Source organism: Musa acuminata, chromosome BXJ3-3 (genome assembly GCF_036884655.1).
Source record: "Musa acuminata AAA Group cultivar baxijiao chromosome BXJ3-3, Cavendish_Baxijiao_AAA, whole genome shotgun sequence".
Classification (NCBI taxonomy): Eukaryota; Viridiplantae; Streptophyta; class Magnoliopsida; order Zingiberales; family Musaceae; genus Musa; species Musa acuminata.
Window position 1 is genome coordinate 33,274,119 of NC_088351.1, and position 14,027 is coordinate 33,288,145.

The window sequence follows — 14,027 nt, forward strand, 5'->3', positions numbered from 1 at the left end:
GCTAAAGTAAAACATACATTTTAGATTGTCATCTGCTTCTGGAATGGTTGAAGATTACAGCACTCGATCACTGATGGTACAACCAATTACCGGAAGACAATAAAGCCAACACTTCAATGGAAGTTGGAGTGAGGTTCATATCAAGACCAACAAGCTTGTGAGCCACATATTCTACAAAATATTCTCCTACTTGAAATTTACAAACACCTTCCCTGCTAAAAGAAAACTATATTTTGCTATGGGAAGATCCAAGAATTGATTAATAGTTTAAACAAACAAGCACACACTCTTTTCTCTTTCCTGGCTGGAGGCCACTTATTGCTACAAATAGCAGATGTATAATAAAAAATATTCCTTTGCTCAAAAGCAAAGTACAAGCAGTTATCTTCTGATCCATGCTGCTGGTAGGAATCCTTTAAGCTTCTTCCTAAAGATATTATGAAGCACCGAACCAACTAGAGGCCAAGTTGTAACAATTGCAATATAGGTTAGCAACCACAATGATGTCCGATAACGTCGAGAGAGCTGATTCATGGAACCCGTGACTGAAGCAGTCACATCAGGGATAGCATTGTCAGAACTCTCTTCCTCGACTCCTTGCCCTAATGAAACAGCAGACTGCTGAAGGTCTGCATGAACCTCTGTTCTATCTCCACTTTGGTCTCCATAAGCAACCTCATTCTCGGGTTTCATGTCATGATTTATTGGATTGTGTAAGTCCTCTTTGTGCTCATCGTGTCCTTCATCACTTGTCATTGCAGCTACCATTCCATCTTCCATGACATTTACAAATGGGACTTTGTCGATGGATGACTCAAGCAAAGAATGCAAGCCATGAGTCGGAGCCTGCAACATGTAGTGGTGGCTCTCAAGTTGGATACAGAAATATAACAGTGTTAGCATGAAGTAAAAGATAATAATAATAATAACATGGCCACGAGCTTATTCAGAAGTATGGTAGAACAGCATGTCATTGCACCATTTTCTGTCCATGAATGAATGGACTAGTATGTAGAACACTAAGGAACTCACGGACAGCTTCAACCCACCTGTCAAATAAACCACCGTCAATTATGTAAACAATATTCAAAGTTATTTAATGTGTTATTGCTCAATGCATATTTGCTCACAGTAATCTAGATAAGACCTTAACAGTTCCTTGAGGTCATAATCTAGTAAAAGAGTAGAAGACAATGAACCAAATAGGTAAAGACTTGTATCATGCTCTATATCTGATGGTGGTTCATCACTTCAAGACCTCAATTCTCAGAAAAAAAGGGTGCAAAACAGGGAACGATCTAGGTTTGCTAAAAATACAGTTTCTAATATCTCCTAAGAATTAAGCCTGGAACCCGACAGAAAGATATAACCCTTCGCTTGATGATGGGACAGTAATAAATCCACATCAAGAGTTTGGGGAAACATCTCACAAAGAAACACTAACCATAACAAAGTCAAATTTCTCAAGAAGTTCGAAGTTTCATTCATGTCGTTTAAAAAAGGCAAATCCAAGGAAAGAAAAGGAAGGACAACAGTACCACAAGCTTTGTGCTGTTAGGCCTTCAAAATATGCCAGATGTCCACCGTGAGCAGTAGTAGCCAAAACAATGTTCTTATTTGCCCTATACAAAGTACACGTCAATAAGATGATGGACTATAAATTTCCAGGAGAAATCTACTCTCTCTTCAGGAACTTAATATTCATGGTTATACCTGCATTCATCCCAAGGAATTGCTTCCTTTGTACAAAGTGGATCATCCAATGCACTGATGCACAGAAGTGGCACAACTATATTCCCAGTAAAATTCACACTGCTACAGCAGCGATAGAATGTATCCACCGTCTGAGAAAATTGAATGCAACTTAACTAATCCATGAAAGAAAATCCAAATGATACAGAGAGAAAATACTACCTCAAACTTTCCAACAAGGCAAGTGGCATGGCTGTCGAATTCCCGGACTGAGCATGACTGGTAAAAGCAAGAGTCAGAACTGAGAAAAATTAGTAAAAAATTAAAAATAAAATTCTTAAGCAGTAAAAGAAATATAAAATCTCATATCAAATATCTGCAGAAGAAAAAAGTTACAAAATTGACCCGGATGATAAGTTAAAGATGAAATCCCATATATGACACTGATTCACTAAATATTTCTCCTACAAACATGGCCAAGGTGTACCAACAACTTATCAATACATCAACATCTTTAAAGAGTCTACTAATCGGATTTATTTGACACACAAGTTATGAGAAGGTAGATAAATAACAAACAAAAACCTTACACATACACAAAAAGAAAAAGAACTCATCAGGAGATCAATGCTCAGTAGTTACTCTTTTCTTAAAAAAAATGTTGATTAATTGATTGTATCATCTATTGGACATATGTTCTTGAATATAGAAGGAATAAACTGAATCTCTGTCTACTTATTGATGTATTCTGCATACACAGTACACCTACTAATCAGATCAAGGGAATGCACGAGTTTTCTGATATTAGAAAGATTCCTTCTCACTAAAGCTGAATGTTTGCTTAATATCTCAACCAAATAAAAGATATACATGTTACGAGAATTAGTTGGCAAAGGCTTAATCTTTTTTCTTTTCACAGACAACTTGTGTAATCACAGGTAAATTCACTTTTTAAAACAATAATATTTGGAAAAGCAAACTCAATAAATTATAATGGTTAACCACTATCTGGCAAGATAACAAATGTATACCTTTCTTATACCCTCCCAGTTTGCTAGTCGAGCTAACACAGGCTTATGTCTGCATCAAAAGTAAGATCAGCAGTAAATCTGCAATAAAAGATACTTGAAATGCTAAAAACTTAAACTTAGTCCCCACATATCAATCAAATTCCTTTTGCAAACAAAATTCAGTAGGAACATACAATTTTGCATAATCCTTGAGACCCATTGTGAGGGCTCTGTTATAAAGTCGTTGGACTGGCTTTCGAGTAAGAAACCTGTCACAAACCTACACAATCGGCAAAATACCAATGACATTAAAAGAGAAGACTCTGATTTAACACCTGAAGAATGCTATGAATGTTAACTTGGGAGATCATAATTGAATTGAATAAGGCACAAAATATATATACATGGTAAGTCTACTTGTGAAACAAACTTAATTCAACGTAATAAAGAAAATGTAACAAAGGCAACTTGGAAAGGGCAGCAAACTTCTAATATCCATCTAGGTCAATGGTCAGCATCAATAAATAACACACCTATGGTAAATGGAACAAAGAAATTTCTATAATATATTTTATAATTATCTTAAAAAATTAATGTATATCTATATATTTTGTGCCAACACAAATATATACCAAAATCATGGTCAAATGTCTGTTGGCGTGTCAACTATGCTTTAAATTTGAATAACTTAGAAATATCATGACAATTGAAAAAGAGGGCAAGGACCCACCCTTCAGGATAAAACAACACACTTCCCCTCAGGAAACCAAAAAAAGAAGGGTATGGCTGCTATAATAACTTCATATGAGCAGAAAAGTTATTGAATAAAAAATACATGATTAAAAAAGATGACTGATTACTTAAGTTCTTTGTAGTCCTCCAAATTATAGTTCCCATTTAAATTGAGAAGGATAAAAGGGAGGTATGAGAATAAGAAACAACAAGAGTTAATGGCATCAATTTCTTGAATGTCAACAACTAAAGTCATATAATTCCAAATGTCTAGGGTAGGCTACATGGTTCCTTTTTCAGCACAGCTATTTTGAGAGCAGCATTACAGGTTAAACTGAAAAAATCACATCATGAATTTCTCAGGCCAAAATTATTAAAAAGATAAAAAACACTAAAACATGCTCTAGATCAAAAGGAAGGCTATTTTTCTGTTCCCCTAAGGAATATATGAAAATCTTGTGAAAGGCAACCACAAGCCATGCGGACGATGAAAAGATTGTAGTTCAAAGAGAACTGAACAGTCACTCAAGCTGGTCCCAGACTAAGACCAGAAGGAATATTTCTCATATGACTTACAACTAATGAATTTCTTTGGACACCGAAAGGAAGCTTAGTTACGTTAACTAACCACTAAATCCCATGGAGAACATATAGATGCAGCCCCAGTAACAGGTGTATTGTCCTCATCTTCTCCAAGATACTTCACCTAAACTTGAACATGGAAAAAGAATATCATAACAAAAGAATTCCTTGGATATATGAGGTACTTCTAAAAATGTTGCATAACTGCATTAAACCATAGAAAATAAGCTATTGGAAAAGCATATAGCAAAATGCCTACTTTCTATTGCATCATCAACTGAGATAAATTGAATTCTTAATGAAAAGCATGGAGTATAAAATATTACAAGTGCCAAGATATAAGCCAACTCATATAATCCACAGCTGCATTGATCAATTCATGCTCCTGATAATCAATTCAGAACTTAGAAGTTGGCCCATTGAAGCACAGGTGGATATTAGTGGAGACTAAAAGCAGCCAGGCCCCATTAAAGTTTTAAAATTATATTATTCTTATTGACATATATCAACCGTACTAAGAGACACAAAGGTATGTAAATGAGGACTTAAAGGAATCAATTTCTTTAAAAAAGATAAATAAAAATAGTAGCCTTGAAGATCTAATATTTTGTAATAGGAAATCTTGTATGTCTTTGTTTTTTACCATACAAGAACTTGTAATTTTCATATGATCTCAGACGATAGTTATTCGATTGAAAGAAGGGCATACTGGCCAAGAGAGTTAAAGGTTTGATTTTCTTTTTAGATTTAGGCCTAATAAGCTACTTCAACAAATATTTAGATATTGCCAAGAAAATTTTAGGACAAGTAGAACTTGGAACTCATAAAATAGTTAAAGCACAAAGTAGTTATTTTTATTTCTTCTATTGTATAGCTGTAAGTATAATAATCAATAATTAGGTCAGAAATCCTAGTCATTTATTTAAAACAATATATATACTTGCAAAGGTAGTAACATTTCAGTATGGCCCTCCAAACAACTGCAAATGCAACACTGCCTTGAAAGGCAATGCTGGAAGATGATAGCCCATATTTTGCAACATGAGCTAAATTCATGTATCATTAGGCAACTTGCACAGAAATTAGTCCAAAGTAGATAACCTGCATAAAACCTTGTCATATCTCTTGCACCACATGCAGTATGTTTCACATGGACAAAAGAAGCTCATACAGCATTAAACAAAGAGCTCTTGTATGCAGACCAGAATATTAGCACCAACACTCGTTCCAACAGCAAAGATATGAGCTTTTGGATATTCCTGATGAAGGTGATTGATGACTTCCCGAACATCTTCAGTCCATCCAGCATTATAGAAGCAATCAGACTGTAAAAGTAGCAATAAAACCTCAAATAATGCCACAATCGCAATTGTCCTAAATAGATGTTGTAAGTTGTAACTTTGAGACACAAATCAAACAATGCATATTCACATTGTTCTAGTAAGTTGTCTTTCCCCAGGGAAAGATGACAGATATGGCCTTTGTGTGTGCGTATGTAGTTTGCATGTGTGTTCTTTCATGTGTGGTATCTAGAACATAATCCTATGGTGAATAGCTACAGAATATAACAAACGATGAATATATTCCATGGATAATGCTAGAGTCTAGGTGTAGCTCACCATACCAATGAGGCATGATGCATTCACATAATATCATAACAGTTCAATTCTAAGTTGGACTAATCCAAAAGATGAAACTGGAAAACAAAAGATCAAAATCTATAGGTCCTTACCACTAATATTGGATGAGACCAGTGCCTGGAAGTGATGCATATAAGTAAGTAACTCGTTCAAACCTTGTCTTATCCTGGAAAAATGCTTACATAGAACAACTCATATAAGACGTGGACTCTGATGTCATTAAGGTTTAATATTACTCAAAGGGATGATATTTCCATGCTGTGATGTTCTGGAAATTATATAATTAGAGATTAGCCAGAAGAAAAAAAATTAGTTGTTTGATTAGGAAAAAAAAGACTCCCATGACACAATCCTTGAAACTAGTAATTATCATATTTGTTGCTACATTATACTAGGATTGACTTGGGGGGGGAAAGGAATATAATCACTTTTCAGTGAAACAAATACTGAAATATGGAAACAAAAATCATACAGTGATGGAGATGCCGGCCAAGCCACGATGATTGCTCACAACAACATTCCACCCCTGTTTTGCCATCACATATGTCAAGTGCTTTACGTACTGCAGGGTTCAAATTGACAGTACCAACATCAGATACTTTTTGAAATATCAAAATAACAATCAATAGGTCTTCAGTTTGGATTATGAATAATTGAAATTTCCAGATGGCCAAAGGAAATTCAGTACAATTACACTCAATACAACAACAATGTCCTCATGAACATTATACAGAAATTGCTTCGATTACTCACCTTCTTGACGCATGAACACTAGACAATATAATTGTTGTCACCTTTCCCATCCCACCTCAAGTTCACACAGATATACAGCAGGTGAGTGTTCAGACAAATAGAAACAGGTAACCAATATATATGATGTAATCCCCCAGTGCAACTATTCACAATTACTGGTGAACACAGTTCATTTATGTTTTAGATCATCCACAGGACTTCTAGTGATTATGGACCAAAGCACAATATATACAATGTGAATTGTTTCTCATGGTTATCTTGAGTTCCAGAAAAAAAATGACATTGCAAATTAATGACAAAGTACCTGGACTCCATTATCCTTGACATCATAAAACTTAAGTAAATAGATTTTATAAAGATTCCACTAGGCAGCAGAAATGACTACTCAGATTCTCCAGGTTAGCAAAAAAAAAAAAAAGTACTGCCTAAAGATTTTTATGCATTCTTGAATCTTGAGGTTTTTCAACAATGCATTAAGGCCATCAAGAAATCTCAATAAATTTACCATTGAATTAATCCTCAAAATGTTTTTTGAAGTGACAAAATTAAGTATGCTAGTTTTTCCATCAACAGTCAATAAGAGAATTTACAATAACTCTAAATTTCTAAACCTCATGTTTGCATTTTCTAGATGCTGCACAACAGCTTCAGAAGCTGTATATGACAATGAGCGAATGATAAACATACAGGAGAAGCAGAATCGCTTGTTAGACCAGGGATCACAATAACAAGAGGAGCAGTATCATCTTTAGATATGACCTTGTCCATGTTAGAATAACCTCCTGCAACTGTAAAAACAATTCACAGAATAAGGCATATGAATTTTATCCAGATAAACCATCAATAAAAATTAAAGGAAATTGGTTAATTCCTTCCTTCGTATTGTTATGTTAGCTACTTAGTTTCATCAATGAAATCAGAAAATCATAAAGAAAATATTGACATAAAAAATCAACTCTGTCAACTGAAACATTAAATCCATAAAATATGATCATTAAGAACATAAGATTATCATAATCAAGATAAGGTAATGACAGAACTAGGCAAGTCTACAAACGTTTGTGAATTTATATGGAAACCAGAAGTGTTGCATCGCATCCAATTTGAAAATGGTAGTAATGGCCAAGACTCAATTGGCAACCAATCATCTTTCTTGTTTTCATTATTATTATCATCTTTCTAAGATGTTAGAACACCATACTTGGTAGTGGCAGAACGAATAATTAGACTGATAGGTAGCAATCCCCAAAATTGTGCAGATCTGAGGAGAAAAGGTGAAAGCTAACTAGATTATCCACAAAAAGATTTATAAATAGCATGTTATGGTTTATAGCACTATCAAAAACAAAATCAGACCACATAAAATCCACAAATACAGGTCTTGTTTATTAGGATCATCAAGTAATATTTAAAAGCTACCATTTGGGAGAATCCACCAAAAGTAATGTATTTCGGATATGTCATTGCAAAGTGAAAAACAGCATCCGTAGCTAAATTTGATGAGCAAGCATGTACTACAGCTGATTGTTCATAGTGTATAACTATTCTATTAATAATTTCAACTTTCAAAAAGATTTATGAAAAAAGTAATCATGTATAAAGGCAGCAATTGGCTGCTGCCACATAGTCAACAGGCTCTATTTCTCACCATATCTATAGAAGAGAAACTTCAAAACCCATCAGGACCACATCCATACACAGATCACAGAAAAGTTACACATCTCGCTGATCAGTATTAGTAGACAATGGTCTTTGAAGTCTAAATCAAATTCTATTAATTTTTTTGAAGCTATGCAAAAGCATCATGCCTATAGGCCCAAAAGAGCCAACAAACACCAAAGTGCAAGCGTGCAACACTCTGACTTGTATCCATTCTGAAATATTTCAAGCTTACCGTCAGATGCAAGCAACCAATCCAAAGCAATGGTTCCTCCATCACGCACAGAGAATAATTGCCTGAATAGTGAGTACGGTAGTTCAGCATACAAAAAGAATGAGCATTTATAACTAATAACAGTGAAGAAAATCCTCCACAAGGAACATAAACAGCAATCTATTTAGGAAATTAAGTCTTGTTGAAAGAAGCACCTGAATATAAAAGAAAGAGATGATAGATTTCAATATAGCATGATCACTAAGCATCAATCGACAGGTATAAATAGGAAGCTTGACCATTGTTCCTTATTGAAGTTCCTTCGGAAAATGAAAATCTTGGGATCCCACTCATCATTAATTAACAAAATACAAAAAAAAATTTGCGCATCAAGGAATCAAGAAACAAAAAAGCTGCTATACTTGATAAATAGACCTCTATAAACTTTCACAAGTAGAGCAGACCAAAGAGATAGCAAGCACATAGACTAGAGGTAACATCAGGTGCCTAAAGGGTCAACTGTTAACAAATTTATGAAATTAGAGTCGGAGACTGTGTAGAAGATGCACCCAGGAACAGAATCAAAGAATTTGACATGGTGTCTTGGGGGGGAAAAACCTCCTCTCATTTTAAAAGTCCAGTTTCATATATGAATCAATAACAAATAGCAGGCAAAAACCTCATAATAAAGAAGTAGGACCCAAATCTTATGCAAAACCTACTACCAACCTTCGATACGTGACGCACGGAGGCTTCCCGAAGAAATGCAGGAAGGCAGTCTGCAGATGGGGGCTCGCGAGCCACGGCGTGGGCAAATACCTATAAAGGCCACCACCAATCATCATCAAACCCTATGATTACCAACGAGCATTACTAAAGGCCAGTCGAAAAGAACCAATCAGCAGCAAGATTCACCTCCGATGAAAGATACGGCACTTGGAGACGACTCCCTCGTAGATCTTGGAAGCCGGATTGAAGGTGAGGACCACCGGATCCCCCCTGAACCCATGGAGGAGGTCTCTCAAGAAATGGAACTCGAATAAGTTGTAGAAGAGGCTGAGGAGGACAAGGAGGGAGGCCGCGAGGTAGTGGGCGGCTGGCACCATCGCAACGGCGCGAAGGAACAGCCCAGCGGCGGAGATCTCGTCCACGCAGGCTGCGGACGCCATGGATGCCGGCGACATGGAGACGCCAGAAACCCCGCGATCAATCAGTGGAGGGCTTCGTCGTTTTATCCGATCAAGCCGTCGGCCGTTCAACGAGTTCCAAAAACGTAAACGTACCCTTATTTCAAGTACCCGCACATCCACCCGAAAGGAAGAGAAAGGATGCCGGCTTTGTCCGTGACCGTAGTTAAACTGGTAAGCGCCAGAAGAGTAGTAATAACGATGCTGTGGCGCGCTCACTAGCTTTGTCCGAGACCGTGACGTGGCTGCCTCCTGACTTCACGGACCTCCTAGTAGTGGGACCCAACATAGAGGTCGCCGGAAGTGCTTTGCGATTCACATCTGCACGAAACTCAGAACAAATCCAACCATCCACAACAAAATATCAGTTCAGCCGATTAGTTTTTCGCTAAATATATAGTTCTGCTTTTGTTGGAGGTGTATCATTGTCATTTCAATAGACAAGACGATCAACCGATCCTCGTCAACACGCCACTGTTTTGATGTGTTCGGCAAGCTAACTGGCGGCGAGGCAGGAGATCGAACTACATGCAAACGTGTTCTACAAGGCTGGATCGTTCAGAAGGCTCTTCTGTCACGCCTCATCGAGGATGCTACCTCTTGTTTAATCTAGTAGCCATTGCTGCTGCTTCTTTTTTTCTGGAACGGAAGTACGAAATAAAAAGAAAGATTTTGGAGAAGACAGAGAAGATATATGAGCAAGAAAAAGCTTCTTCTTCTTCCTATAGATAGAGATAAGCCCCTGTGTTCATCAGCTGGCCGAAAACTTGGTGGGATTGGGAAGAAAGTGTGTAGTAACTTGTTCCTCTCTTTCTGCAGTTAAATGACTGCAGGGGCACTTCAGGAGCCTGACGGAGACTGAGTTCACCCACCCGTTTTACTTTAAAATCATCAAAGATTGGAAGCCCCAAAGGGAAAGAGATGGATGACTGATGTAGCCATGTCACCGGCAAACTAAGAGGAAAGGGAAGGTTTTCCATCTTTTCAGAACCTTACAGTACTTCTCCATTTCAGAAGAAGCTTGCCATTCTCCAGTCTTGGATTTTGTTGTGGACTCTGACTTCCCTTGGTAATCTGAGTTCTGCCATTAGAATCGAACTGCATACTAATTAACAGTATACACACATATCTACAGACTGTTATACATACCTGTAAAATTGACTGCAGCACATCCTCCTTGTAGCTACAGTCACTACAGTACTCAATAGTATATTGAACGTATGGTGAGTCCATGGTTCGACTAGAGAGACACACTCCCCTCGAAAGGAAAAGGTCATGATATTTTATGTATATATGCATACATCATACATATATATAATCAACGCATGGTCCTATCTTGGTGCATTAATTATGTTCCAAGTCATGGAACTTCTGTTATCCCTTCCCCTCCTGACTTAGATAGCATGCATCATGCGAAAAGCCAAGTGTTCTTTGTTTGTGCAAGCTTCAATTAATGATCCTTGTCCTGAAGCTAATCTTGGCCTGGAACTGGACTGTGGACACGAATGATTGAGTGTACGATGCAAGGCACATTCCCAGTGCACATAAAGCAACAAGTGCCATAGGGTGGTCCTTCCTTTGGCTGCCTCCACATCTTGACTTCCAGACCAAGTAGCCTTGCAGCATAAAATAACGGCGCAAAGGGGGGCTGTTGGTGTGCATGAGAGAGGTGGCGGTGGCTTAAGATTTCTTTCTTGCTGTTGCCCCCACCGCCCAAATCGCCCTCAGGCCACCCTCTCCTTCTCTCCTTTCCCGTTCCTGTTTGATCACTGCACGCGCACTCGATGGCTGCTAACCCCCCGTCTCTTCCTTTCTTTACATTCCTCCTTTTTATTCTTTGTCCTTCCATCGCCTTCTGAACTTTGTATATAAGCCTGGACAGCCTCTAAACTAGCATTTTCTGTCTCTCACTTTCTCTCTTTCTCCTTCTGCACGCGAAGAAGCCTGGCTGCCGGTGAGTTCCTCAACATCTCAGAGTAAATTACGCTGTTCCGCAGAGCTTACTGTGGTCGTACCGTCTTTCTCCTCCTCCACTGAGAGCATGTGGAAACCATAGCTATTGTAGGTATATGCTTCTCTCTTGCAGCCTTGGGAAATCGAGGTGTGGTGGTCACTGAAACTGAAAGCAGCCACATCATTGGCGTGCACTCAAAGAAACATAGGCATGATTGAAATTTATAGTCAATTTTTCCATCTGCTTTCTATGTTATACTCACTAAGATGATCAGATCTAGAACTTCGAAATATATTCCATACGCTTGTTGAATTCCAAGTATGGGATGTTCTTAATTATATAAAAGATTTAGAATGGGATATAATGTAAATAGCATTACCTTCTTGCACTGATGGTGTACCAGGTCATTTTCCAATCAATTCCTCCTATTTGCTTTCTAGATTTTGGGGATCTCTTTGATGAGGGTCTAAATCTTGTAGGGCCCGCTCATCACCTCTTCATCCATCTTAACTTGGTGCGAGGTCTCCAGGTGAATCCACAATGGAGAAGAGTTGTGTTCCACCTGGTTTCAGATTCCATCCCACAGAAGAAGAGCTTGTGGGCTATTACCTTGCAAGGAAGGTGGCTTCTCAAAGGATCGATTTGGAGGTCATCCAAGAAGTCGATCTCTATCGAATAGAGCCGTGGGAGCTTCAAGGTCTGTAGCCTTCAGAAAACTTAGCGGTGAGGAACTCTCACAGTTCACCTGTGTATATGATTGCAGATTCTTCTTTTTCCTTTGCTTCGACAGATAGATGCAGACATGGGTATGAAGAGCAAAGCGAGTGGTACTTCTTCAGCTTCAAAGACAGGAAGTATCCAAGCGGAACTCGCACCAATAGAGCTACCGCAGCCGGTTTCTGGAAGGCGACAGGGCGAGACAAGCCGGTGTTGTCCAAGTCTCGAATAATAGGGATGAGGAAGACTCTTGTTTTCTACAAGGGACGAGCTCCAAATGGCCAGCGAACTGATTGGATCATGCATGAATACCGTCTTCAATCAAACGAAAATGAACCTGCTCAGGTAGATTTACCGTGTCGACGCAGTGCAGATCCAGAATACGATTTGCCTATGCTTATGCAACTGCCATGATGAGAAAACTAGGTTTTCTTCATCTATTCATCCATTTTGAGATGAAATGATTATTTACGGATAATAACATTTCTTGCTAACTTTGACGGGTAAATGTAAACCGCAGGAAGAAGGATGGGTTGTGTGTAGAGCGTTCAAGAAACCAAATCTCAATCAAAGGCCTTGCTACAACAATTTCGGACACAATCACTATGGTCGGCTTGCTGCCAAGCCTACATGCTTCATGGATTCTTTTCAGGGAGGAGCTCCATATGAAAGAAGTTTAGGTTATGAGATAGAACTTGAATCTAGGAAGAACCTCCTAGATCAGGTTCTTCACATCCCACAATTAGATAGCCCAAGTTTATCTTCAGGTTTCTCCAATAATGAACACTTTGAAGGTAATTGTATGGGCAGCAATGAGCATGGAACTGGGGACAGTAGCTGCCATGGCGAATTCGTCGATTGGAAAGTCCTGGACAAGTTGCTGTTATCGCAATTGAACGAGTCGTCTTCTTCTTCAAATATGCCAATTGTTCCAGTGAACTATGATGCAGGCGTTGAAGACCAAGGAGATCATTTCCTTGCAATGTTTGATAGATCATGATTCTGACTTTGCAGCTCATTTGAGAAAATAATAATGCTATTGGTATATTGGCAATAATATGTTGGTGGCTAAGATATATAAAGAGTCATATGATTTGCAGCAAATCTGAATTTTCTGCATGTACTAAGATATCAGCACAACTGATTTAAAGTTCACATTTCTGCTGTACCATTAATAATATTCAAATTATTACATTTCTGTTGTACTACACCAAACGCTCGACTCAGTGTTTTTGGTTTTGCATAATATAGTTCTTGCAATTCATCTGTGTGCAAAATATTATCAATTTGTAGTTTAATCATACAACACTGAAGTGTTCTCAAGAAATTTTCTTGGCCTGCAGAATGTTTATCACCAAAGACAACTTGTTCCTTCTAACTAATTCAGAAACAAATTGTTTGCTCCAAATTTTAGCAAATTAGTAGCAAGATTTCTGATGTATATTGCAAGTTGAAGGTCAACCTACAAGAATCATGAAAGGCCTTCCAAACATCATCATATATAGTTCTTTCTCTTGTGGGTTTGTTTAATCTCTTGCAAATTCCGTTCTTGCTACCACATCAAATGAAACCTTGTCTTGTTGAAGCTGCCGATTTCCATATTTTCTTTATCTTTATTTCTTGTTGCATGTCCTTCTTTGCTTCCCAGTTGTAATCAATCTTGTTCTTCCATGCATTTTTCTGCTTACTGTTTTAAGCAAATCATCAGTGCATCCAAATGAGCCTTTTCTTGATGAACTCTCTCATATCAGTTTCATACAATACTTTCTTAATTTCTTCTCACTTTCTGGTTGTAAGAGATACATTTATCTCAAAAGAAGGATTTTTTTGTTTCTTGACATTGGATGAAATTAAACTGTACTTCCATATAGCCAATAGTTTATTGCG

General features: G+C 37.8%; 2 protein-coding genes across 4 annotated transcripts; one reads left to right on the forward strand and one right to left on the reverse strand.

Annotated features, from left to right (window-relative positions):
* Positions 1 to 112: 112 nt before the first annotated feature.
* LOC135584959 (embryogenesis-associated protein EMB8-like) lies at positions 113 to 9,598 on the reverse strand. 2 transcript variants are annotated; one of them, XM_065143043.1, is made up of 14 exons: positions 9,198 to 9,598; positions 9,012 to 9,101; positions 8,304 to 8,365; positions 7,097 to 7,197; positions 6,129 to 6,218; positions 5,219 to 5,341; positions 4,063 to 4,140; positions 2,897 to 2,982; positions 2,724 to 2,772; positions 1,915 to 1,971; positions 1,714 to 1,844; positions 1,539 to 1,622; positions 980 to 1,049; positions 113 to 846 (listed from the first exon to the last, which is right to left on the reverse strand). In XM_065143043.1, exons 1-14 carry the CDS (start codon positions 9,464 to 9,466, stop codon positions 382 to 384), a joined length of 1,755 nt encoding a protein of 584 aa, XP_064999115.1. In that variant the 5' UTR covers positions 9,467 to 9,598; the 3' UTR covers positions 113 to 381. The 2 variants fall into 2 exon arrangements, with proteins under 2 accessions (XP_064999115.1, XP_064999116.1); XM_065143044.1 differs by having other exon boundaries at positions 706 to 846; positions 931 to 1,049; positions 9,198 to 9,596.
* A 1,539-nt stretch (positions 9,599 to 11,137) lies between these two features.
* Positions 11,138 to 13,334, forward strand: LOC135633511 (NAC domain-containing protein 105-like). 2 transcript variants are annotated; one of them, XM_065143045.1, is made up of 4 exons: positions 11,138 to 11,423; positions 11,903 to 12,120; positions 12,214 to 12,485; positions 12,661 to 13,334. In XM_065143045.1, the coding sequence occupies exons 2-4, from the start codon at positions 11,964 to 11,966 to the stop codon at positions 13,138 to 13,140; spliced, it is 909 nt and encodes a 302-aa protein (XP_064999117.1). In that variant the 5' UTR covers positions 11,138 to 11,423; positions 11,903 to 11,963; the 3' UTR covers positions 13,141 to 13,334. The 2 variants fall into 2 exon arrangements, with proteins under 2 accessions (XP_064999117.1, XP_064999118.1); XM_065143046.1 differs by having other exon boundaries at positions 11,138 to 12,120.
* Positions 13,335 to 14,027: the final 693 nt, after the last annotated feature.

Bases quoted from the DNA above. Each gene is read 5' to 3' on its own strand.
- LOC135584959 (XM_065143043.1), bottom strand. From the start codon at position 9,466: ATGTCGCCGGCATCCATGGCGTCCGCAGCCTGCGTGGACGAGATCTCC. The intron at 8,366-9,011 runs GTTGGTAGTAGG...CTCACTATTCAG, and splicing joins CCGTGCGTCACGTATCGAAG to GCAATTATTCTCTGTGCGTG. The intron at 1,972-2,723 runs GTATACATTTGT...TGCTTTTACCAG, and splicing joins ACTGGGAGGGTATAAGAAAG to TCATGCTCAGTCCGGGAATT.
- LOC135633511 (XM_065143046.1), top strand. From the start codon at position 11,964: ATGGAGAAGAGTTGTGTTCCACCTGGTTTCAGATTCCATCCCACAGAA. The intron at 12,121-12,213 runs GTCTGTAGCCTT...TTGCTTCGACAG, and splicing joins AGAGCCGTGGGAGCTTCAAG to ATAGATGCAGACATGGGTAT. The intron at 12,486-12,660 runs GTAGATTTACCG...TGTAAACCGCAG, and splicing joins ACGAAAATGAACCTGCTCAG to GAAGAAGGATGGGTTGTGTG.